Source organism: Rhododendron vialii, chromosome 6a, assembly GCF_030253575.1.
Source record: "Rhododendron vialii isolate Sample 1 chromosome 6a, ASM3025357v1".
NCBI classification, from domain to species: domain Eukaryota; kingdom Viridiplantae; phylum Streptophyta; class Magnoliopsida; order Ericales; family Ericaceae; genus Rhododendron; species Rhododendron vialii.
In genome coordinates, this window is record NC_080562.1 from 9,376,137 (window position 1) to 9,401,886 (window position 25,750).

The 25,750-nt window shown below is 37.2% G+C and overlaps 1 protein-coding gene, 1 long non-coding RNA gene and 1 pseudogene across 2 annotated transcripts; all 3 read left to right on the forward strand.

Annotated features, from left to right (window-relative positions):
- Window positions 1-3,756: 3,756 nt before the first annotated feature.
- On the forward strand, window positions 3,757-4,621 carry LOC131329852 (uncharacterized). The gene is made up of 3 exons (XM_058363252.1): window positions 3,757-3,842; window positions 3,994-4,078; window positions 4,173-4,621. The coding sequence occupies exons 1-3, from the start codon at window positions 3,815-3,817 to the stop codon at window positions 4,378-4,380; spliced, it is 321 nt and encodes a 106-aa protein (XP_058219235.1). The 5' UTR covers window positions 3,757-3,814; the 3' UTR covers window positions 4,381-4,621.
- Window positions 4,622-7,432: 2,811 nt separating this feature from the next.
- On the forward strand, window positions 7,433-14,442 carry LOC131329282 (MLO-like protein 3; annotated as a pseudogene).
- Window positions 14,443-19,185: 4,743 nt separating this feature from the next.
- LOC131329307 (uncharacterized) lies at window positions 19,186-22,111 on the forward strand. The gene is made up of 3 exons (XR_009200714.1): window positions 19,186-19,326; window positions 19,424-19,488; window positions 21,691-22,111. It is a non-coding gene; the product is annotated as an uncharacterized LOC131329307 (long non-coding RNA).
- The last annotated feature ends 3,639 nt before the right edge of the window (window positions 22,112-25,750 follow it).

The following is a 25,750-nucleotide window of genomic DNA, read 5'->3' on the forward strand; positions in this document are numbered from 1 at the left end:
ATCATTGGATGGATTCTATATCATTGGGACTTGTCATTGCATCAACGTAGAACGTTGTACTACATACATTCGATATGATTGCTTCGAGTTGTTTCACTCACTTGCCGTTGAGCTCCCATCCAGTTCCATTAGAAATGCACACACATATAGCTATTGGCCGTGTTAATGGCAATCACTTCGTGCAAGTTTTCCTATACCGTCATTACCCTGTACCACCCATCATCATATGGTGGAGGCCAAATGCATCAAATAAAGCACACGGATGGGCTCATCCTTATGAATCACGCCTCCAATTGTGGTACGAAGTGATGCAGATAGATCCGTCCGGACGACAACCATAATTTGGCAGAAATATTGATTAAATTTGTGTATTTATTTATGTTCATGTATTGGTTCTATATATTAAATTATAATTAAATGAAATTCGATTTCAGTTTGCATTATTGACTGTTCAGAGAAATATAAAGTAATTTACTTGAAAACTCAAATATAGAATTTTCAAAAAATGAAGGGCAAAAAAAAAAAGAAAATTGATATTCGCGCTCCAAAAATTACTTCAGGCGCTCCATGCTACAGTGTTTTTCCAAAACTATCCTTTTGCAATTTATTTGATTCTTCAGGCACTCCCTTAAAATTACTTTAGGCGCTCCAAAATTTACTTTACTCCTCCTCTGTCTCCTCGTTACGAAAGAAAAAAGAGGAATGCTTGTGCCTTAAGAAGGGAGGGCACAAAGGTGGTGCTAGTGGTGTATCACTATTTTGGGGTTTTCTAATGCTTAGTGTTATATATAGCTGTTATTAGTTTTAGTGGATGGATAGTTGCTACTACTAGTGTTTACAATATTTGAGATTGTGGTGCTTTTTCTTTAGGGGGATGGAATGCTTGGCCTTCAAAATTTCATTTTGTTCAAATTGGTTTTTTGTTGACACACCAATTGGTGTTGAACTATCTTATCTAACAGTATTTCTATGTTAATGGCGTTTGTTTGGTTGAAGATCTTGTTTTGTGGACCTCCACAAAACCAAACAGAAATAGGCATGACCAATGCAGAAATGTTCTAGCTACTGTATTTATTTTCACAAGAGAGCAAGAACGGGAGAGAATTCTAGCTATTTTATTTTCCGTTTGGTTGGGTCCATATTTCTGTTTGGAATGCCTTAGTAAATGAGGAGCTAATTTGGAGATGGAGTGCCTACAGTAATTTTGTATCTTGAAAAGTGTAGTGTTGTAACTTCATTAAATTTTGGAGTGCCTGCATCAAAACAGAGAGCCCTTAAATTAGCTCCCAAAAAAAAAACAAAGAGATAATATATTGGGCCTAAAAAAATTATTTAATTTTTCATATTCAATATTAGACTTGTTTGATAGGTTTCGTTGAGTAGATTTCAAATATATAAAATTTATTTAAAAAAATACGTGATTTCAACATTTTCAGACAGTTTATATATTAAAAAATATGATTAAAAAATTAAGTGCTCCAAATTTCAATCCGTTTGAACCGGTGGAAATATTTTATTGTTCTGATCATTTTATCCTAAATGGTCATAGTTAAATTTTGACTCTAAGACTCTTGTTGATTAATCCTAAGAGATATTTGATTCTACGATTTTCTTAGGATTAATCAACGAGAGCCCTATAGTCAAAATTTAATTATGACCATTAGGATAAAATGATCAGAAAACTAAAACCTTTCTACCGATTCAAACGGATTGAAATTTGGAATACTTAATTTTTCAACCTCTTTACACATTTTAAATTACCATAAAAATATAATTTTTTTGTTTTACATTATTTCACCATCAATATTAGGCTCGTTTGATAGCTTTCGTTGAGTAGATTTCAAATATATATAATTTATTTTAAAAAAATAAGTGAAAAAAAGTTATTAACATTTATAATTTTATAAAAAAATAAAATAAGAGAGACAGAATGCGGGGAGAGAGAGAGAGAGAGAGAGAGTATGGGTAAAACCGGAAACCGGATGGTCGGTGTCAGACCCCCTGACACGGGGCGCAATTAACAGCTCTCAAATTTAAGAGAGAGAGAGAGAGAGAGAGAGAGAGAGAGAGAGAAATTGCTTCATTTTTCTGTTGGGAGAATTACATTTCAGTGGAGAGAGGGGCAAAAAATGCCCAACTCATGGACCACTTTTTTGAAAATTCATCTAAATATGAAAAAGAGAAAAGTAATTCCCAATGCATGGAAAATGCTATGTAAAAGGTCTAATATACCCATACATATTTGAAACCTTAAAAATTAAGTTCTTACTTTGTGTTTTTTTCCCTGACACCCCACCCCGACCCTACAACCCCATTTCCACATTTAACCTCCCCCCCCCCCTTCCAGTTTGATTGTTTTTTTTTTTCTTTATTTCTTTTTCTTTCTTTCCTATTTGAATCTTCTTTTTTTTCATTTTTTTTCTCTTTATTTACTTTTCTCTCTTTCTATCCGACTATTTTTTTTCCCTTTTTTGTCCTTTACAGATTAAAAAATATAGTTACAAAAATAAGTGTTTCAATTTTCAATCTGTTTGAATCGGTGCAAAGATATTATTTTTTTATCATTTCATCCTAAATGGTCGTAATAAATTTTTCACTCTAAGGCCTTTCAATGTGCACCCTAAGAGAACTCTAAAACTAAATAATGAATCTTAGGGTGTTCGTTGAAAGGCCTTAGAGCCAAAAATTTACTACGACTATTTAGGATGAAATGGTCAGAAAAATAATATCTTTGTACCGGTTCAAACGGATTGAAATTTGAAATATTTTTTTTATACCATTTATTTATTAAAAATATAGTTAAAAATTATGTATTTCAATTTTTTAGTTAAAAAATATAGTTGAAACACAAAGTCCTCCTTTTATAGCCTCCAGAAATAGCATGAGGTGTAAGTATTGCCTCTAATGAATCCGACTGTTTTTTTTTTCTCCTTTTTTTCCTATATACATATTAAAAAATATAGTTAAAAAATAAGTGTTTCAATTTTCAATCCGTTTGAGCCGGTGCAAAGATGTTATGAAAATAAGATGCATCTTGTATCAAGGTATTAAGGTGTGTTAATTTAAGTTGTCCCATGTATGAATCTAAGTTGCCCCGTGTATGAACCTAAGTTGTCCTCTAAATTGCCCTGTGTATGAATCTAAATTGCCCCATGTATGAATCTAAGTTATCCCGTGTATGAACCTAAATTGCCCTTTAAGTTGCCTCGTGTATGAACCTAAGTTGTCCTCTAAGTTGCCTCGTGTATGAATCTAAATTGCCCCATGTATGAATCTAAGTTGCCTCGTGTATAAGCTTAAGTTGCCCCATGTATGAATTTAAATTGCCCTATGTATGAACCTAAATTGCCCTCTAAGTTGCCCTATGTATGAACCTAAATTGTCTTCTAAGTTTTTTTTTTTTTTTGGTAATTAATTGTCCTTTAAGTTGCCCCGTGTATGAATCTAAATTGCCCCATGTATGAATCTAAGTTGCCTTCTAAGTTGCCTCGCGTATGAATCTAAATTGCCCAATGTATGAACCTAAGTTGCCCCGTGTATGAACCTAAGTTGCCATGTGTATGAATTTAAATTGCTCCGTGTATGAACCTAAGTTGCTCCTAATTCATGACAAAAGGGAGAGGTAATTATTGTCTTCAATTCCATGTCTTGGGAATTATTGTTTTCCTTCCCATAATTGAGCAATTCCAAAAACATGGTCCATGAGTTGGGCATTTTTTGCCCCACTCTCCACTGAAATGCAATTCCACCTTTTCTGTTCAAAAAAGCTTTCAGAAATCACAACTGAAATTCTGAAACTAATCCATGCCGTGCAATGGAAATTCAGGCCACCCCTTTTCCAGGTATCACTTCTCTCTTCTTGTTTCGATAATTCAATCTCAATGTTGGCATCAACACAAAATGTAGTCTCAATTTCTTGTCAAATCGATAGATTATATTCATTATGTATGTCTCCATATTCACTAAATTTTGCACTGTACAACAAAAACCCAGGAAAAACACAGCCCTCGAAATCGAAAACAAACAAGAAAATCATCCAAGCACCAAAAGGGAGTGCCAAAGAACCGCCAATTCAAAGGTAAACAATTTAATCCATTTGCCCATTTACTTTATTACTTGAATTGTTGTCTCTAAATCCGAAATCTATAGCTTCAAATTCCTCTGTTCTGCAGTCAAAAGCGAGTATTCGGCACAACTCGAAACCAAAACATTCCTATCAAAGCAGTAAGCAACACCAATGTTTTAAAAACCAAACCGGACCGACTCGCGAAGCCTCTCAAGAAAAACCCATCAATTCAGGTCTCCCCAAAACTACCCGAACAAACCCGATCCACTCATGGTGAGAAGAAATCCCGAGGAAAACAGAGCAAAGGTGAGTAAAAAGAAGAAGAGTGTGGGGTTTGAAGAACAAATTGGGAAAGGCAGTGGAGTGGTTTTGGCGGAGGGAGACGGGAAAGGGCCGCCTCGGACGCCGGTGCTGGGTTCGCCGTCTTTGAACAAGCCGAAAAGGGTATCGGGTAGCATGCCGTACCAGAGTGCAGAGAGGTGCTGCAAGTGCCGGTTCGATAGGCTCGAGACCTCGGCTTACTGGCTGGGTCAGATCAAGTTGGCAGAGTCTGTGGGGAAGCATTTGCTTTCTTCCGGCTTGCCCGAATCGAAGGCCGAGGTTAGAACTCTTTTCTTACACCTTGTTAATTCAAATTGCTACACAAAAAGAACACACATATGGAGTATAATTCTATTGGCACATCGTTATGGGCAAAAATTTGAGTTTTTGAGTTAAGTTTCTTTAGCTATGCGCATTTGGACTGTATAAAGTCTCGTCCCGCTAAGATTCTTATTTCTTAACTACTTAATTTTTCACTTTACGAAACAGGACATTATCGACTAATGGTTGTTATGCGTGTGTGCTAGAATGTGGGTGTTTGTGATGGTGGAGTTTGGTTCCTTGCCGTATTTTCAGGACTTCTCTGGAAGCAAACTTAATGAAGTGAATGGAGATGAAAGAAGAACAACAAAATGGACTTTATTATTCTTCGGGATAGAAGTCGATCACAATGAGAACACAGTCGAACAGACAATTACGTTACAAGCTACTCCTAGAGCAAGAAATGTAAAGTACAGATAAAAGTAGAAGTCTTTGGGCGATTGATTGGGGGTTGTAACAGTTTTCAATTCTTGTATTTATAGTGTGTAGCTTCGTCTTGAAATTCAAACCAGATGGAATTCCCTCCTCCGGTTTGAATTGGGCGGTTACTTCCTTATTTTGCTCCATGATCACGTTCCCACTGTTGTAATTGCTTCAACTGCCTGTATTTATTGCCTTGTCCACAATCTGCTTGTGATTTGTTCTCCAAAACGTGTTTCGGATTTGAATAATTACTAACCGTCGATCAGTCTACTTGATTTTCCTTAATAGGCTTCATATTGAATTCAAATTAGTCTAAAACATGTTGACACGTGTCACATTTGACCTAGTCGATCATAATAGACTAAATTACCAAATTATGGTGTAAACAGTGGGCTAGGATCGTGACAGCTGTACACGCTGTTTGTACAGAACCTACTGTACTAGTAGCAAGATCCAAGTATTTCTTAATTTAGCAAGTGACTGATCAAATTCATGCCATAACTAGTAAACAATCCACACGTCAATGTTTTTTAGTGTAAATTATTTTTTAGCTCCCTGTATAAATACTACGCCCGGTTGGTTGTGCAGAGGACTACAGGGTTCCCGGTGCCGCAAGGTGTGTTCTCCAATGTTAACGTGACCTTCTAATTGTACATGGAAATGTAAAAATGATGCAGAGACAATGGGGTCAAATACCTAAAATCCCGAACATTCTATTGCAATTAGGTCGTGCTTAAAAATGATACAAGGCAATAATGTAGTTTCAAATGAAAAAAAAGTCAGCTGTCAAAGAGTCATTCTAGAAAGCCCAATGAATCCTTATGCTCTTCAAAAGTCTCCAATGACAATGGAGTCAATCATAGACAAAAAGTCATGTAATAAGCTTCTAGGGGGTAATAAGCTTTTCAAAAAAAAAAAAACTTCTAGGGGTAAGGTGATCATCCCAAGTAAGGGAAAACTTGGATTAAGCTCCCACCTTTCCATTTGAAGAGCAATTTTGTTCACCAACACCTTTCAAGAGGGTAAGTTTATCCCCATCTGAGGAGATGTACGTTGCTGTTAGATCTCGCGCGTTTCGTTGACTAGAATTGTTATCTTATATGTCTTGATTTGTTAGGAGTATGCAAAAATTTAGCTCGATTAAATGTCAAAATTAGTTAATAGAAAAACAAAAACAAAACCTACCGCATATATCACCAAATGTGGGTAAAATAACCTTTGCCTAAGGCGATGGAACTCTTTCATATTTTTTTTTTCAAATGTCAAAAAGATTTTATTAGAACTCGACAAAGGATACATCGAGGAAGCAAAAGGGACAAGTCCATTTGTATGTAGACATCAAGCGTTTCCAATCTAACGAAATTTAATCTCCAAGATCACAGGTTCAATCCTCACAATCAATAAAATAATAAGGGGGTCACTCAAATTTTATAGAGCTTGTCGAGAAAAATATTTGTTTTAATCATTAAGATCTGATGGAAGTTAATACATGTTCATAATGCATTTATCCTTCAAAAAATAGGTTCAGACTTCTGACACACACTGAATCAAATCCACCAAACCTTTTTTTTTTACAATAGGTAAATTCATTTTTAATACAAATTTATCAAGATCCAATTTTTATGATTTTAAACACGAATAATGTTATCGATGAATTTTACCAAATAAATAATTCAGATCATTAAAGCGACCCTTGCTTGTGCCACAAAAATGCTGACTGCACGTTACATCCCCGTTAAAAAAGGAAACAACACACCTCAAAAAGACAAACAATTATTGTTATTTTCCTATGATAGATATGAAAAGCTTAGTTGCAAGGTTGAAGGGGAGAGGGGAGGTGAGTACTTGAGGGTTGAACTATATATATAGAAATCTCGTTATTTGTATGTATGTATGTAGTCACTATGTATGGGTGAGAAAACTGGTCAACTCGCGTGTTACTCTTCCGGAAAATTTTTACTACTGATGAGAAATTTAAACCTCGTGGTCACTCGGTCACATCCAGCCATTTTACACAACACAATCTCACTTTCAACGTATTATTTTTTGCGACTTTTCTGTCACTAGGCAAAAGAAAATTTGATGAAAAACAAGAAATATGGTCCCATACCAAATAAAAACCAAGTCTACAAAGTCAAAAACAGGGTTGGCCAGAGAGAGAACTAGCTACTAGTTGGGACCTTCACCGGTGTCACCACAGAGACACAGAGAGAGAGAGAGAGAGGGGGGGGGGGGGGGGGGGGGGGGGGGGGGGGGGGTTGGGTGGGGAAAAAAAAGATGTTGATCGAACTTGTCCCCAATCTTGAATATTGACTTTGTCTTCCATATCTCCCCTTTCCTCTTTCATTCTTCTCTTTTCCTACTTCATTCTTGCTGATCATTCCCTTCCTCCACCCAACCCATGTATACTTAGAGCACTTCTCTCTCTCTCTCTCTCCTTCGATGATTACATAAAAGCCACTCTGTGGGACATAAAATATTGCAAGCAAGCATGGCCGGCGGAGGAGAAGGAGAAGCAACCACCGCTGCGGCGGCATCGACCAGTACCACTCGGTCTCTTCAAGAAACACCCACCTGGGCTTTGGCTACAGTTTGCTTCATATTCATCTTCGGTGGACTTCTCATTGAGTATCTCATCCACCGACTAACTCATGTGAGTTGTACTAATTAATTCACAACTCGTAAGATGGTTCTTGGGTGCTGTTATGATGATCAGAAGGTACTCTACAAAACAAATTTCACAATGAACCTTGCTTTGGACCTTAATATAACAATGATATTCCATCTTCTTCCCTTTTTTCTTTTCTTTTTTACCAATATTATATACATGAGCGAAAATTAGCGGAGAGTTATTAAATTAGTCCGCAGAGGATCTGCTGTACATAGCTTTGAACGCCAACCAGCCGCCCCTCGAGGAGCTCGAACCTAGGCCTCTACTAATGATATTCCATCTTAATTGGTTGCAGTTGCTAAAGCATCGTCGAAAGAATGCCTTGTATGAAGCAGTAGAGAGGCTAAAGTCAGGTAATTCATTTGTGTATTGGTAGCATTTTTTTTTTTTTTTACAACGTATATAAAATAAAAAATTGAGAAAGTTAAATGTATGAGAAAAACTCTAGGAACACAACAATTTGCACAATAAACCTATGTGGCAAAGTTTCACTGGCAATTAGATGGACAAGCTTGTTTTTAACTACCCATGAGATACTACTACATAGACATGCTGTGTAAATATTCTGCACGTTATTGTGTTTCTCGATCTCCTCTACATATATATAGCTTATGTTTTGAATTCCGAATATGTTTGGCTGTTTGGGGCCAAATGGAAGATTATATTTTTTTTTTTTATCATAAATGCAGATGATTTGGCCACAAAATTTATTTTGTATGCACTTTTATGCTTTCTTTGCATTAGGGTTTCTTCCACAAGGGTGTGTTTGGAATCGACTTTGCGGTTTGGTCCCGGCAAATCCAACTCGTGCTTCCCTCCATTAAGTTGCATCCAAAAGCGCCCTTATATCATCCTCTCTTTAGCCTTGTAATACCAAGATTACCCTCACATGATTGACTGATTTGGTGCATTCAAATGGATTGATTAATTTGGTGCAGTTTTGATGCTCTTGGGTTTCTCTCCTTGCTACTAGCTGTAACTCAAAGGCCCATTTCCAAAATCTGCATACCAAATAGCCTCGCGAATTCCATGCTTCCGTGCCGTAAAGCGGTGCAAACTAAAACAACGAAAGCTCTGGGATATTATTCACATGACCATGTCAGGGCAGCATATGATCAAGCTGATATTTCACATTGGGAGAGACGATTGGCGGAAGACGACTCTTCTTCCTCCTCGGATGATTGTGGTGAGGTATGTACTCCCCCGTCTTCACTTAATTTGCTCATTCAATGTGAGTGAGTTTGTGTATTTGTTTGTGCATGTGTTCGTGGTTTTTGCAGTACCACTAATCAGTGGAAGCATACCGCAACAAAATTAAAATAATTACATGCTTATGATTGGTTTCATGTTTAGAAATAATGATGCATGCTGAAAATCCATGTCAATCCTATAACTGTAGACAATATTTATACTAATAATTTGTCGTTTGAGCTTGGCTCCCGTGAACGAGTTTTAAAATTTTGTATTTTTACTTGACTAGTTTATAATATAATTAACTAAGCCAATCTCGAACGAACTTTTAATGAATCTCGATCGAATACGAAACCAGCTCTCGCAATATATAGATTTTATACATTTTACTAGTATATGTGATCAACTAGCTAGCTAGCCTAATAATAATTAATGTTATTATATTATATTCCAGGGGAAGACCTCTCTAATGTCAGCTCAAGGGATGAATCAGCTGAGCATCTTCATCTTCGTCATAGCAGTCATGCAAGTTGTGTACAGTGGTGTTACTATGGGTTTAGGAAGAGCAAAGGTTTTTTTTACAAATTAATCTCCTCTAATTAAACTCTCCGGCCATTTTGGTTTCGTCGATCTGTATTTCCAGGTCATCACTATTTTTAAATTACTATGAATTACTGTAGTATTTTCTTAATAGTCACCAAAATGAGACAGAAAAGTTGGGTAAGTTTTAGTCAAAAAAAAAAAAAAAAAAGTTAGTCAAGATCTATTAATTCATGTACGTACTGAGAAGTCACGAACCATAAATTCATGAGACCAGTTTTCCCGACACACATCCGTCGCGGGCCTTTCATCTTTAAAGAGCTTGACCTACTTGCCTTCTTGTACTACACAAGTTTCTACAACTCTTTTTTTTTTCCGAAGAGTTCATTGACATCAAATGTGAGAGTTTACAAGACGATTGAGCCCAACAAACTAAATCAATACAAGAAATAAGCTCATTAAATGGTAAAAAAAAAAAAAGAAGAAATAAAAAGACCATTAAGGGAAAAACACCCACACGCGTGTGAAGAGATTCAAACTCTTGACCTCCTAGAGAAATACAAGAGTCCTAGGCAACCGAGCTAGCCCCGGCTGGTGGGATGCAAGAACGGCCCTTTTTTTTTGTGGTCACAAAAATTCTACTACGTAATTAATAGACTTGTGGTAGGTCGTTTTTTACACCAAAAATAAATAATTAAAACTGAGCGAAAACCTCAATTCAAATAGAATAGTGGTTTAAGTCAAGGTATCGTACCACGGAGATCAAGAGGCTAAGTTGTTGTATTTCTGAAATTAATTCCTAATTCAATTCAAGAAAGAGTGATTGGATTTTGCTTAACTAAAATTATCTAAGTAATTAAAAGCAAGAGAGATGTTTGATTTCAAATATGAGAAAGGTCTTAGGGTTTCGAATCCACCCTAACTTCGTAACCAAACGATTATGTTAATTTTAAGAAACCAACTACCAAAACGACATTGATTCACTAAAAGCTACAAGCCCTAGTGATATCGCCAAGAAAATTGCATGTGATTGAAAACCGGATATAATCTATCTTTGGTTGGCACGAATCGTCTTCGATTTTATAACTAATTAATCTAGGCACGATTCGTCTTTCCTAGGCATAGATTATTCTAATTCTCAATTTCATGCACAAAGAATATCGGTGTATAACTATGTATTTGCAACCACAGAAAACAAATACATAATACTAGATTGGAAGAATAACGGTGAGTCATAAAAATAAGTCTTAATGTTATATAACCATCGTTTCGGCAATCGAAATCCAAAATCAACATAAATACATAGTTACTTGGTTAGGGTTTCATCACACCCTAAGAGAGAGAATTAGTTGCTCATGGAACGGAGAAGAGAATCGGAAGGCGCTAATGTGATCTCCATGATCAGTAGGCTTGAAAGCTTGCGCTCGTCCACGTTTTCTTTTCCACGGCCAAAGCTGCTGCTGACGTTGAAACCCAATTCCCCGTTCTTCCGAAAACTGCTGACTAAAGTCAGTCCATCCAATGACTTATATATAGGAGTAGGTTTTAATGCACTATTAACATAAATGCCCTTGGACTTCACGTTATCAAAAATCAGTAATTCAACTTCGAAGGACTTGCACTTTAACCTCGAACCTCTATAAATTCTTCTTTTTATCCAAATTCTTGAAAACTGAGTTCGAGCAACCTGTAAACAGAAAAACACGTAATAAATACCAACTAACAAATATAAAAGACTGATAAATATATATTGGAGGGCCAAAATATGTATATTTTGGCACTTATCAACTTGACAGTTGCACATTTTATGTTGAAATATATCCAATATATGCAGTGCGGTATTTAATTCCACCCCCGTTAACTCTTTAACGCAATTTCTTTTCTTTTCTTTTCTTTTCTGCTTTTAGTTTTTAGAGTAAGTTTTATTTCCTCGGTTATTAATAGATGAGGCGATGGAAAGCTTGGGAGAAAGAAACACAGACAGTTGAATACCAGGCAGCTAATGGTATGTATGTGTGCTAATAGTCTCATGTTTCTACAAAACATAAGGCTAAGTTCCACTAAGGGATTTTTTTTGGATTTTTTTGGGCTTTTTTCGTTTTGTCCCGTTTGTTCGTTTTGCGACAATTTTTTTCTCTATATTGATTTGCATGTGACGAGAGGAATCAGAAAAGTTCATCTTATGACAATTTCATAAACCAATGTTGTTCATCAGAAAGCCAAATTTCAAGGATTGAAAAGTTAATCTTATGCCAATTTTCTTGTAACCATGCATTCAGATCCAAATCGATTCAGACTCACAAGACAAACGACCTTTGGGAGGTGACATATGAACAACTGGACAACAACACCGGTTGTTCTTTGGATTGTAAGTTCACTAATTAATCTTTTGATTTTGTACTATTTCAATGAGTACTTTGTTTTTATTCTTCTTAGTAAATCGACGCAGTTCTCATCGATCTGTCTGTTGTTTTATGAAATTATGCAGAAATGTTTCTTCAGGCAATTTTTCCATTCAGTTGCCAAAGTTGACTATTTCACGTTGCGCCATGGCTTCATCGCTGTTAGTATTCTGATTCCGATGCCATTATCATTTCTCAAGGACACATGCATGAAACATGTTAAAAAAAAGTATTTGTTGTATTTTTAGTAAACGTACGTGTAAATTAGTGGACCTTGTGCGATAATACTTACTGGATTTGGTGGAATTTGTTAATTGTAGGCTCATTTGTCGACAAACGACACGTTCAACTTCCAAAAATACATACGACGGTCATTAGAAGATGATTTTAAAGTTGTTGTCGGCGTTAGGTACGAAAAAGTTGTTCTTCTTTTTTCGCAATCCATTGCACAATTATGTATTACAGTATTTCGTAGTAGTAATTTGAGGGTATTCTTTTTGTCCCAAGGTGGCATTTTAATTTCTAGAGTTTATAATAATTTTCTAATATTACACAGTTACTATTATTTTACGAAATTCACCTTACTAATTGATATGTGCAGCCCTTCCATGTGGTTTCTGGTTGTTATATTCTTGCTCGTGGATGTATATGAGAATGAATTACTCATATACCCCTGTCTGTATTATACACCAAAACATGCACTTATTTTTACCCCTTAATTCCTCCTATCACTATTTCCATTAATTATTCGTTTGAATGGTATTTATGGAAACAGGTTGGCATGTATACCTCTGGGTGTCGTTCCTCCCACTCATTGTAAGTGTCGAAGTAATTGAGAAATACAACACCGTCATAATTTTTTACTTTTTCGATTCTTCTCGTCGATACGAACTATTAATGCATAAAAATTTGACGAAAAACTAACAAACGCAAAAAAAAAATTGGATAAAAAAGAAGAAGAAGAAGAAGTGTTTGGATCTCAATATTACTCATTAGACATTTTTGAATCTTAGATTTTCTCGTTTTATACGGGGGATAATGTTTCGATTTCTTCTGCATCGCTAATATTTTCATTTTCTTTTGCATAATTAATTTGTTTAGACGGTGCTGTTTATCAGAACCAAACTTGAAGTAATCGTCGTGAAAATGGCGCTTCAACTGAGAGATCACAACAGTGTCGTCCAAGGAACTCCCGTGGTCCAACCCAATGACAACCTCTTCTGGTTCGGACATCCAGAATATGTCTTGACACTCATTCATTACATTCTATTCACGGTAAGAACCTTAGCGGAACGGGGCCTTAGTTAAGAAATTACTCTTTTTGTTTCGTTTATAACTAAAAACTAAACTGTTTGATTGAATTTTTTATTTTTGGAAACATTGTCTGATTGATTGTTCTGTGCAGAACACATTTGAGCTTGCCTTTTTCATTTTTGTGACGGTATTAATTCAGCGCGGCTTGTTCAATCTTTTTTCGTTGTATTTTCCCATTGGAGAGACCTTTTAATTTTTCCCTTGTTATTTCAGCTGCAATATGGGTTTCATTCTTGTTACCATGAACGGGTGGAGATCGTTATCATTAGGGTGGTATTAGCGCAAGTACCCTAATACATACACCGTGGTGCGCTCTCTCTCTAACACAATCACACAAATACACACAATTTGCTTAGAGGAAAATGGTTTGGTTTAGCATTTCAACCATTTACAAAAGCTTCTTTAATTTGTCTAAGACTTGCATTTTCAAATGATGTTTTGTAGGGTGACGGTTCAAGTCCTTTGCAGTTATATTACTCTTCCCCTGTATGCCCTTGTAACCCAGGTTTATTCTCTCTCTCTCTCTCTCTCTCTCTCTCTCTTAACTTTCAAAGAAAAAAGACTACTACTTCCGTTCATTTTTTAAGTGTCCTCTTCAAACAACTTGCGATTTTGGGATCAACAAATAAAGTACTTTCATGCATAATTTTTTCAATTTATTTGCAATGAAGCGTGCTTGAACCTTGGTATTTTGTTTTACACAGTTGGGAACGCATTTCAAGAGCGCAGTGCTGGAAGACCAAACTGCGCACATGATAAGGCAATGGCACACGGGGGTGAGGGACAAGAGGAAGAAAGAACGAGCCGGTTCAAAATCACCACGGCGAGATCGGGAGGATTCCATATGGAGCTATACTAACAGCCGTACGAATTCACCAGAGAGCTCTTCTCATTACCGAACGCCGACTCCGACCGAATTTGCCTCCCGTCCACTCACCTGAGACAATGGTGAAATTGTCGAGGAGGAGCACAGCCCGACTGAGCTTTCTTTTGCAGACGAGGTGCGGATAGAACTCCCCGGAGATATGAGAAAAAGCGCAATTGCCTGAAAGTACAGTAGGATAGAAAGAATGGGAAAAAAATACAAAGATTTGGCAATGAGATATTGATTACTCCTTCCATCTCAATTTGTTTTTCCGTGCGACTTTTTAGGAGGAACGGCAATTTGAAACGGATAGAGTAACTGAATGGCATTGGCCAATTATTTGTTAACTGCATTTATTAATTTGTACACTTGTTATTTTTAAGGAAAAAAAACCGAAATAATCCTTGTAGTTTAGTGTTTGTATCAACATGGTCCATGCAGTTTGAATTAACTCGATTTACACTCTGTAGTTTCCATTTTGTTTCAACTTTGTCCAATTACTAATTGTCGTTAGCCTCCGTTAACTCCTGACACAAATAGGTCCCTTATCTAGTGAAAATTACCGAACCCTTTCTTCTCTAACCTCGCAGACCTAAAACATTTTCCTAAAAAGCAAACGGATCGAGTCAATTTTTTCTAAAATTCGGGTTCTCTAGCCCGTGTTATTTTTTCTAAAATACTTGAATTATTCTTTCAATATTCAAGAGGTGACAAGACACACCTAAACTCTATACTCGGTGGAGACTCTAAGTTTTTTTCTAAACCCCTTTTATGGCCCGAACTATGGCCGGACCTGATTCTCCTTTACCCGGAGATATGTAGGCAGCTTAATAAAAGCTTGGTTCTTTTTAAAATAAAACCCACTTCATTTTCTAAAATTCAAACATTTTTCAAAAATACCTGAACCCCTTTTATAGAATATAAAACTCCTCATTTTTTCTTTTTCTTCAAGAACCACGTTGCAATCCATAGCAATCGGATAACTTATTTTGGCCATAATGCCTCTCATTCCTTCCCCCCGAAGGCAAACGAGACGCGTTTCGGTCGAAGGTAAAATCCTGGGCGTGACAAATAGAGAATGAAGGCTGTGAAAAATGAAGAATGGAACAATGAGGCTTTGTGTTTTGGTTTAGAGGTATATTAGGGTAAGAGGAGAATGACAAATTACGGTTTTAACCCTAGAAAAAGGGTCCATTCATATTTGGGGTTAATGGAGTCTAACGACAGTTAGTAATTAGACCAAGTTGGAACAAAATGAAACTACAGAGTGTAAATCGAGCCAATTCAAACTGTAGGGACCAAGTTAACACAAATACTAAACTACAAGGACCATTTCAGTTTTTTTCCCTATTTTTAGTCATTGTTCTCCTTGTACATCTATGACGTATGGTTACCCCTTTTTTTCATATATATACATACACACACACACACACACACACACACACACTTTCAATTTATGAAAAGTGCAACAGTTCGTTGAGAAAAAATAAAAAAGGAGAGATACTGTAGACGCTTTATTTTTATTATATCAATCACTAGGATAAGAATAATGGAAAACTACATCAATTATGTGTGATCTATACCAATTAAATCAAACCTAATATAGAACGACCCGAGAAATAGACTTATAGAGAAAATAAATAAGGGTGAGTTTCCCAAACGTGCACTAAGTTTCTTTCAAGCTACTTTGTTAACAATGTCTATATGGGCTTATGACAAAAATGGTCACATTAGACTCATATGACATCTAAGATCCAAAGACATACCACATACCCAACATCAAAAACCCTGTTTGGATGCTGCTATAGGAAGAGGGATTAGTTTTTTCCCCTTTATAAAACCGGGGCCCTACACTTTGCCCCAGTTTGGGAGCCACAAACTCAAGGGTATTCCATAATCCTCTTCCTTCGGTAAGACCGGAGAAGAAGGGATTGGCCGGTCATATTTTTGGACAGGGTTTGAGGTGTTATTAAGTTATTCTCCCAATACCCCTTCAAATTGGACCATTTTACCCCTCCTTATCCCCCTTCCCAAGCTCCCAACCCGCCTGAGTTTTTGAGTTTTGACAACAGCAAAACAAGAACAGGAAGAAAAGGAACAGTAAATCAGAGAGAGGGACACTAATCAGAGAGAGGGATAACTCTAAGCCGTAACCGTTCTCTCTTCTTCTTCTTCCCCTCCTTCTACTGTTGCTGCTGCCACCGTTCTTTCTCTTTTCTCTCTCTCTCTCTCTCTCTCTCTCTCTCTCTCTCTCATGGTGATAAGAACAAAGAAAAGGATAAAAGAAAGTGTCTGTTTCTTACAGTCCTACCACTATTCAATTACTGGAGTAATTGATAAAAGAAAGTGCACTTTGACCCATCTAAAAAAAAAAATCTGAAAAAAGAACACTTCCACTGGAAAAAAAAATTAAATTGAACACTATACTTGGTGGGGGGAAGCCCGAGCAAAAAAATTGGTGTTCCAAATTTCAATCCGTTTGAATCAGTGGAAAGATTTTAATTTTTTGATCATTTTATTCTAAAAGGTCATAATTAAATTTTGACTCTAGGGCTTTCGTTAGCTAGCCCTAAGAGATATTTGGTTCTACGACTTTCTTAGGGCTAATATTGCTTAGTTATGAAAAAGTAATTAATTTTTACAATTTTATATTAATCATAATGAATAATCTAACACTGCACAAGGGCAAAAGGGTCATTTGACAGCTTTTTATATCATCCATCCTTTCTTATACCTCCTATTAATCCTCCATCCAAACAAAGTACTATTTGATCCTCATTCTCTAATACCTCATCCAAACAACCTACTATTTAATCCCCCCTCCATAAACATCACATCAACGTGGGCCATCCCTTATTAACTAATACCTCCTACTAACTTTTTTTTTGAACAGCAAAAAAATTTCATTAATCTTGAAATTGTTACAAAACTAATAGTAGCAAGAAAATAGCATCATGTTCAAAGAGCAATCGTTTGCCCAATCCGAGACCCAAACCTAACAATTGGCAAGAAGTCAATCAAGGACACCCTTTGAGCCAAGCCCAAACACCCCTATGGGTCTAAAAACCCATATATTACAATTAGCTCAAACACAACAGCCCTAAAACAGCTACCAACAGCCCCCGTCAACAGCCCGTCATCGGCAAAGACAATCCTTGCCACCACCGCGACCCGGGGAACCAGCTCTTGTTGCTGCCCGGAGCGGCACAGACACCATTCACCTCTAACAGCATCGTAGCCTCCACCGGAACCCTGGGAACCAGCCCTGTTGTTGCCCCTGAAGCATACCCCCGTCGTTGCATCAAGCCGCCTCGCTGCCGAAAATCCCATGCTGTCGTTGAAACCCTTTCTGCCGTTCAAACAACCCCCACGTTGCTGCCGAGAAACCCTAATATTCCATGCCCCCTACCACCAGGAAACACCTGAAACACCACCTGCAAAAAGAAAACAAAACCCTAGCAACAGAAATCCATACCGCCGAACACCACTGGAGCAACGCCCACAACTCGACCACCCATTACGGCAACCGACCTGCTGGTGCGACCCCCATACCGTTAAGCAAACCGGTGAACACCCAACAGAGCAATTGGTGGGGGTCGCGAACCACCGAAACCGACCTCCTCTGACAGATCTTTCCAGCCAACGCCGTTAAGCCACAACCTAGGATCACCCAACAATGAACCCAGCAGCAGGAACAGATGCCGGAGAAGAAAATCAAAATCGGAGATCAAGCGACGCAAACAGAGGAAAAGAGGGTGCTTTGATGAAGCCAGGGGGAAAAGAGAAAGGAAAAAAGAGAGAGAGAGAGAGGATGAGGAGGTGCCCGGGGGGAGGAAGAGGCCCCCCCCCACCCCAAAGCCGAACCCTTAAACGATTTAATACTCTTTATTAACTAATACCCCAAATTCTTTTCCCACATCCAAACGGGCCATTAAATCCAAATATCCACAAAGAGGATGGTGAATTGGTATTAGGATTGATATTTGATGGTAGTTGTGGCGTCACTAGGTAAATTTAAAGATGATGGGTTTAAGGTAGGGATTAGTTACAAGTGTGCGACTTGAGACATCGATTGGTAGATTAGATGGAAGTTGACGACTGAAGTTTGTTTGATCTGGTATCTTATATTACTTTTTTTTTTTCTCAAACAAGAAAATCCTAATCGATTCTATCTTAGGAGAAAGGGTAATGAAGGGTGGGGTTTGAACACTCACCAAATGAAAATCCCTATTACCTTCTCGACCAACTGAAATATGAGACAACTTCCAGCATCATATTAGTTGGTTTGCTTTAAGGGCAAAATTGGAAGAAAAAAAACGGCAATAATGCCTCAAAACTAATGTCCGGGCCTAACTTTCAAGCCTTCTTGGGCCCAAGTAACGTCCAGACCCAAATTTATTTCTTTTGGGGCCAAAAAAAGCCCATGGGTTGGTTTGGATCCGGTTGAGGTTGGATTCCAGAAACAAAAAAAGAACTTATTTTTTGTTGAATAAGAAGGGTTGTTCCGAAAAATAAGAAGGAGGGTAATTATTTTGGTAGAATTTATATAGGTACCAATGGGCGGCGGGAGGGAAATCGTACCGGCGGTGCTAGGATCAAACACCCTACACACCTCGGATGCCATTGATTCCCGCGAAGGCCCCCTTGGTTTTTTTTTTTTAAATTTTTGGACAGCTCAGATCGGCTGTCCGGTGGTCGGAGACGGCCCGGCGCTGCCGCCGATACAATTTCCCTCCGCTGGCGCCCATTATCATAGCAACAGTTTTTTTTTTTGTATAAGGTAACTTCAAGCTCAAAATCATGTGTTTACGCAAATAATTTTTCTACTACTATGGATCTTCTTTTTTTTGATCCGCTACTATGGATCTTATTTGATAGATCTCATTGAGATCTTTAATATGGTGCAAAAAAAATTGAATTTTTTTTTATTTACATTATTTTTGAGTTTGAAAATATGAAATGAACTTTTTAAGAAAAATTTTCTGAAATGCTCCTTCTTATTTTTGGAATTAGAAATAGCAAAATAAATATTTATTTTTTAAAAAGGTTTCCGAAACGAGCCTGAGCTTTCCTTGGTTTTCTTGTCAGAAGGGCAAGCTGAGTCCGAAGTTCATAACTCTCTATTCTATTCCAGATCATAACCTAATTTTGCCTTGGTTTCTTCAGGGAAATTTCCCAAATCCCTCCGATCGAATCAATCTCCGAGATGAACGTAAGTCTCCGTTGCTCTCTCTCTGCTCGTCGTCGATGCTTGCACAAATTGTTGTTCTCATTAGTTTTCGTACTTTTTGGGGGCGTTATTTATGCAGTTGGTTGAATCCAATCAAGCTAAAAACAACTCACTGATCTCTGAAGCAGCATCAGAGAGAACACAGTATGTATTTCCATGTCTCTATTATATACATCTACGCGTATAAAGCAGAAATTATCCAGCTTAATCATCTAGCCGCATTATTTGGGTTCGAATTGGTGTTTAGGTCTCTGAAATAGAATAGGTTTAATTCGTAATTACCTTTTTGTTATCATCAGTTCCTAATTACGACTTATGCCTCCTAGTCTTACTTCTTGCTATAGCTCCTAATTATACTCAGCTGGACTCAATTTGTAATTCGCTTGTTTATGTGTTTCAAGTGAACTTCTTGCTATAGCTCCTAGACGAGTTTTCAGTAACAGAAGGCTCGCTTCTCTTCATTACATTTTATATGATTACCGTCTAGGTTTTTTATATCAAGGAAAAAAGGGTGAATTGTTTTTGTCTTGCTATGTTCTAGTACAACTGATGTATACACATTTAGGTATATGATTTAAAAATTATAATACATACCCGCAACTGAATGTTGTTTCTGGCAATGGGGATGGGGACCATCTCGTTTATTCCCATATGCGCATTGGACGGAGATTTCAGATGCTCTTTGGTCATTTGCCACTTCTGCTTCGTCGGAGACTAGGCACTTTAGTTGCCAAATATCTTTGGGATGCATAAGGCGGGCTTGTTTTAGAACCTATTTTTGCTGGAACTTCTCTTTCATGATTAGGAGTTGGAGGATGTTAGGGTGTCCATGGAACTTCTTTTATCAGTTTAGTGGTACTGGGGTGGGGGAGGACAAGCTCAAGTGGATAGGTAAGGTGGTGTCTTTGCACTGAGATCCTTTTATTCCCTGCTTTGGGGGGCTAGAGGGGAGAGGTTTCCTTTGAAGCATGTTTGGAAGACTTATGTCCTGATAAATGTTATTTTTTCTTTGCGGAAAGGACCCTAGCGCCATTCATATGTTGGCTAACGTGTGCTGTAGGGTAGGGGCAGCTTTCCCATTGTTTGAAAGGGTTCAAGCGAACTCACTGGGTACAGAAAATACTATAAAATTTTATTTTTTTCCATATAATTTAGTTTTTTCCCCCTAATATTGTCTACACTGGATCATTCGTATGAAGCCAAAGTAAATTAAAATTCACTTCATTTGTGATTAAGTAGACATTATAGCTCAACAATTCAAAATAAACTATGCCCAATTTATTTTCAACCAAAATAAATACTCTTATTTTTTACTTTTATATAGTGTTTTGAATAGAAAAATTATCTGAACATTTTTGTGGGCTGAAATCATGGAGCCGCCCCTGTGTAGGGGGTTTCTCTTGCATGCAAGAAGGGGGAGAATTTTGTGGAATACCTGTTGCTTCATTGTGAGTCGGCGTCGGAGTTGTGGAGAATGTTATTGTCGATTTTTGGGTTGAGTTTGCCAGCTTTGATTTTTCAGTTGTTTGAATTTTGGGCCATGACATGTTGAAATGGAAAGAGTAAAGCGGCGTGGAGGACTGCGCCTTAAAGTTTGTTGGGGTGTTCATGGAAGGGAAAATAAAAGAACCGGATGATGCACAGATGGGCATTGTAATCTTATATTGGGCTTACATTGGTTCATTTTTGGCGTAGGAAGGATTTTTCGTCTTTTGATATAGTAGGGTGACGCCCCCTTGCAATACTCTTATATTGCTTTTTAAACAAAATTGGGGTTATTGAAGCCATTTGAGGTTCAATATGGAAATGGTAACACAATTAGGACCCATGAAGATGAAGTGATGGGCTAAGCTAGTTTTGCCCTCCTTTATTAATTAGATATTGAGAGGTGTTCTGGTGTGAAAAAAGGAACCCAAATACATTACTATCTCTTGCTTTCAAAAAGGAAATTGTAAAAGTAAATCAGTTTTTACAAGTGTGTTGGGTTTGAAGGTTACACAAGTTTTTTAATTAACTAATTTTCTATTCCATGGATTTTTAGTTTGAAATTCTACATAGCACAGTTGACACATGATTGTCATAATTACTGAAAATATGTGTGAGACTGGTGGAGGGTGGCTCTAGCAGTGGTCTCAAGACTATCAACTCCTAGTTTTGCGGGTTGAACCACTGAACCAGGGCCCATAACATTCACCTGAAGATATATGCTCACGTAATTATAAACAAGCGCATGCATATGTGTATGTTGCATATTGTGGATATTCCTGGGTACGAAGTCTGCAAAGGACTAAATGATCCTTTGGGTTGTTGGTTATGGAATTACTAAAATGATGACTATTGGTACAGGTATCCATACGTCACTGGTACATCAGTGATTGGTATCAAGTACAAGGATGGTATTCTCATGGCTGCTGATATGGCAGGTAGCCTTTACTTTTCCATTCCTGAATTTTTATGACACGTTTATCTTGCAATAAAGATGAGTTGATTTTATAATATTCTGCGCTTGTTATTGATACTAACTACTACTTGATAATATGATTGTATAGATACAGACATGGTTGGGCTATGTGTCCACTAAGCTAGCATTTTTGGTAGTTCGATTTTACTATGTAATTATGAATGAAATGCTTTATTGCACCTTGTAAACAACATTTCACCATAGGAAGCACACAAGTATGTAAAGAAATATGAATGATCTGGTGTTCATGTGTCTTTAAGACAGGGAATAGATGAATCTCCCATGTAGATGCATTACCTGCGCCTCATGTTGCATGGACTCTTCAAAAGATAAAGTACTCATGTTGGACACTCCATACTCGGATAAGGGTATACGACCAGAAATATGTTTAGTTGGACATTCACTTAGCAAACACCTTTCATAATTGCAATAGCATGATTCAGGAAATCCAGGGCGTGTACGGTTGTACCCGTATCTTCATCACAAAGCCACAGCCTCACATTCAAATAAATCTTGGGGCTATGCAGAAGGGTAATCTTCACCAAAATCTTAGTGCTATGCAGAAATAGTAGCAATTTTGACTTTGAGAATCTGTGCTTATTGATTAACATGATTGTTGGGCTTCAAAAAAGCACAAGTTCAGCACCAGCTTTGGAAGCAATGTACCAGCATGCTCCCAATCGTTGCCTAAAAGCATCTCCACTCCTTGCTCAAATTTGAAACCAAACTCAAATTTGAGTAAAAATCACCCAAAACACCGCTCCACTCCTTACTTAAACTGATACCAAATTTGAGTTTTACTAAAATTTCTCCCCAAATTTGGTTTGAAACCAAATCTTTACTCAAAATTTTGAAGGCTATTTTCTCCCCTTCAAATTTACAACTATGCCATTAATGAAACCTTTTACTCAAATTTATGCTTAGTTTTGCATTTGCCAATTGGATTGCTTCATACAAAATCAAGTTTTTACCCAAATTTTTACTCAACGTTGGGTAGAAAATTGGGTAAGGAGTGGAGATGCTCTAACGGGTTAGGCACCCATTTCACATTTTGACGCATTTTGACACATTCAGCCGACTTTGTCTTGTTTTGGACTTCCTCAAGCTTTGATTTAAATATTTCCTCGATGGTTTTGGGCTTGGATTGCCCGTGACCCTAATTCGGAACAACTCAAAACTCCCGTTACATATACAACATCTTGTCCATTCTAGTCCAAAAAAAAACCTATGCATATCAACCGCGTATAAATAAATCCTTTTCAAAAAAAAAGATGACTCGGAAATAGAAACTATTAAAATTCATCTCTTAGTCCTTATGATCGGAAATCAGAACATTAGAGAGAGAGAGAGAGAACTAGAAATTAACGAGAAATTTCATACACAACAATACTCATGCAGATATGATAAAAACATGCAATAGAACGGAAATCAGACCGAATAACAATAAATCGAAGAGAATTAGCAGAGAACCAGCTCACCGGAGCAGAAGAGAGATGAAGTCAGAGAGAGAAAGAGACTCCGGTGGAACCCTGGCCGCACAAGCAAAAGGAATATGGAGAGAAGTAAATCGAAGAGAATTAGCAGAGAACCAGCTCACCGGAGCAGAAGATAGATGAAGTCAGAGAGAGAGAGACTCCGATGGAACCCTGGCCGCACAAGCAAAAGGAATATATATATATATATATATATATATATATATATAGAGAGAGAGAGAGAGAGAGAGAGAGAGAGAGAGAGAGAGAGAGAGAGAGAGAGAGAGAGAGATGAGTAGGGCTTCTAGAGCGTGCTCAGATTTTACGCAAATGGCCTACGTTTTATTAGTACCGTAAATGTCGTCCGTAAGTCGGTTTAGCTTTTCGTTTTTGTTTTGCCAAGCCATTTATTAGCCGGTTGACTTGCGTGATTGTGTTTGCCGGAGAGCCAAGTATAAGCTTTGAAGTGTTTATCTCACGGATATTAATACATTTTAACAAGGGATAAAAATCGAAATGGTCCATATAGTTTAGTATTTGTGTCAACTTGATCCTTGCAATTTAAATTGGCTCAATTTACACTCTGTAGTTTTCATTTTATTCCAACTTGGTTCAATTACTAACTGACGTTAGCCTCCATCTCATACCTTTTGACGTTCTTTTTAATTTTTTTAATATTACTTTCGAAACTAAAAATCAAATACATCCATTCATAAATTTTAAACTTTTGTGTACCAATTTAAGATCTCGATTAGTTCTTTAAACTGGTGGGAAAATATTTTGAATTGAAATTTATTTTTTACTTCAAAAAGTAACATTATTTTTTGAAAATAACAAATAATACATCGTCTAAGATTAGTCCGGCCTCTTCTTGATTTCCAAAACATTCATAGACGCAAGGGAATATTAACTGCAACTTTCACCAAGGAAAGTAAAACTATTTGAATTGAGGAGTAGATCGACAAGCTATTTTCATAGTTTATTTAGTACTAATTAGACCATAAACATTGAGATAAAAAGCACAATTAAATGCTCATGTCCCACCAGGCTTGCCTGTGGCTGGGCACACCGTGAGGTCTATCTTTTGTAAGGGTGAAATTCATTTTCTTTTTTGTCCATAACTCAGACGTTCCGACCGTCTTAACCTTTACAAGTTGGGGAAACTAAAAATGTATTGATACTTGCTGATGTGCAAAATGCAATAAAAAATATATGAGTAGTACATTCATGAGAAATAATTTAATTGACTCTAGACTCAATTATTTTGTAATAACTGAGGTATCCGGGCCAACTCAAGCACACTTTGTAGTAAGTTATGGGGGACAAATCCCACCACTCATTTGCGAGGATCTCAATTAAAATTAGAGAAAGCTTTGTATAAATTGACTTCAATGATCAAACTACTTCTTTATAGAGTTCGAGTTTTTGACACAAACGTCTATGAGCCCCATGATTGGTTGGTTGCCATATATTCTGAGGAAGAGTTTCCAAACAATCATATTTATAGGAAATCTTTCTCATTCCAAGACTGCCAACACCAATTAGTTTATTGTGCACGCTTCCAAAATTATCCTAAGAAGCAAGCAATAGAGTTGAGAAGAAATACAAAAGGGCAAATTACCAACTTGGATGTTGTTGGAGAGATGTGCAAATGTGCCACAACGAGCAAGTGCTAAAATTACCGTATAATCAGTGTAAACTTTGCTACGCATGTGTGACAGTTAGTTGAATGAGACGTACTAAATACTCATATATACATCACGAGGTTTGATGCAAACAAAATAACTTACCATATATTGATGTACCATGTCAAAAAGTTGATGTGGTGTGAACAATATTTTTTTGATATTAAAACGATTTTAAAGATATGGTTAATGACTTAATGTTGCTAAAATCAATGCATACTATAACCTTCAATCCTGATTTTTAACATTTTTCATTTTTGATATTGGTTTTAGGAGAGAGAGAGAGAGAGAGAGAGAGAGAGAGAGAGAGAGAGAGAGAGAGAGAGAGAGAGAGAGTTGGGTGTTGAATACGAAGGCAAAATTATTCTATTACCCTGCAGGAGTACCGTCACGTGCTATTTCAAATTCATTGTCCACCACACGTCTTTCAGTGCTTAGAATGAGACAATGCTAATGCGTGTGAATCGAACGTGGGACAAAAAAAAAGTAATAATTAAATTATCTTTTTTATAACTAGTGTTGTATCCGTTCGATATATATATTGGGCCAAAAAAACCAATGTGATTTTTTTATTTCGTGCATTGAATGGGTAGAACGCTGGTTTGCAAAAACAAAAAGAAAGTTGTAAGACAGGGAAGAAATGCAAAACGACATCTTATTCCGTTATTAACAACTCTCCTGAAAGGGCATTGAACAAAACAAAGCCGAATCCAAGTCCAAAAAGGTGAAAGCACAAAAAAGGCTTTCCAAAAAAAACCAAAATTGAAAGCACAAAAAAACCTCCTGCC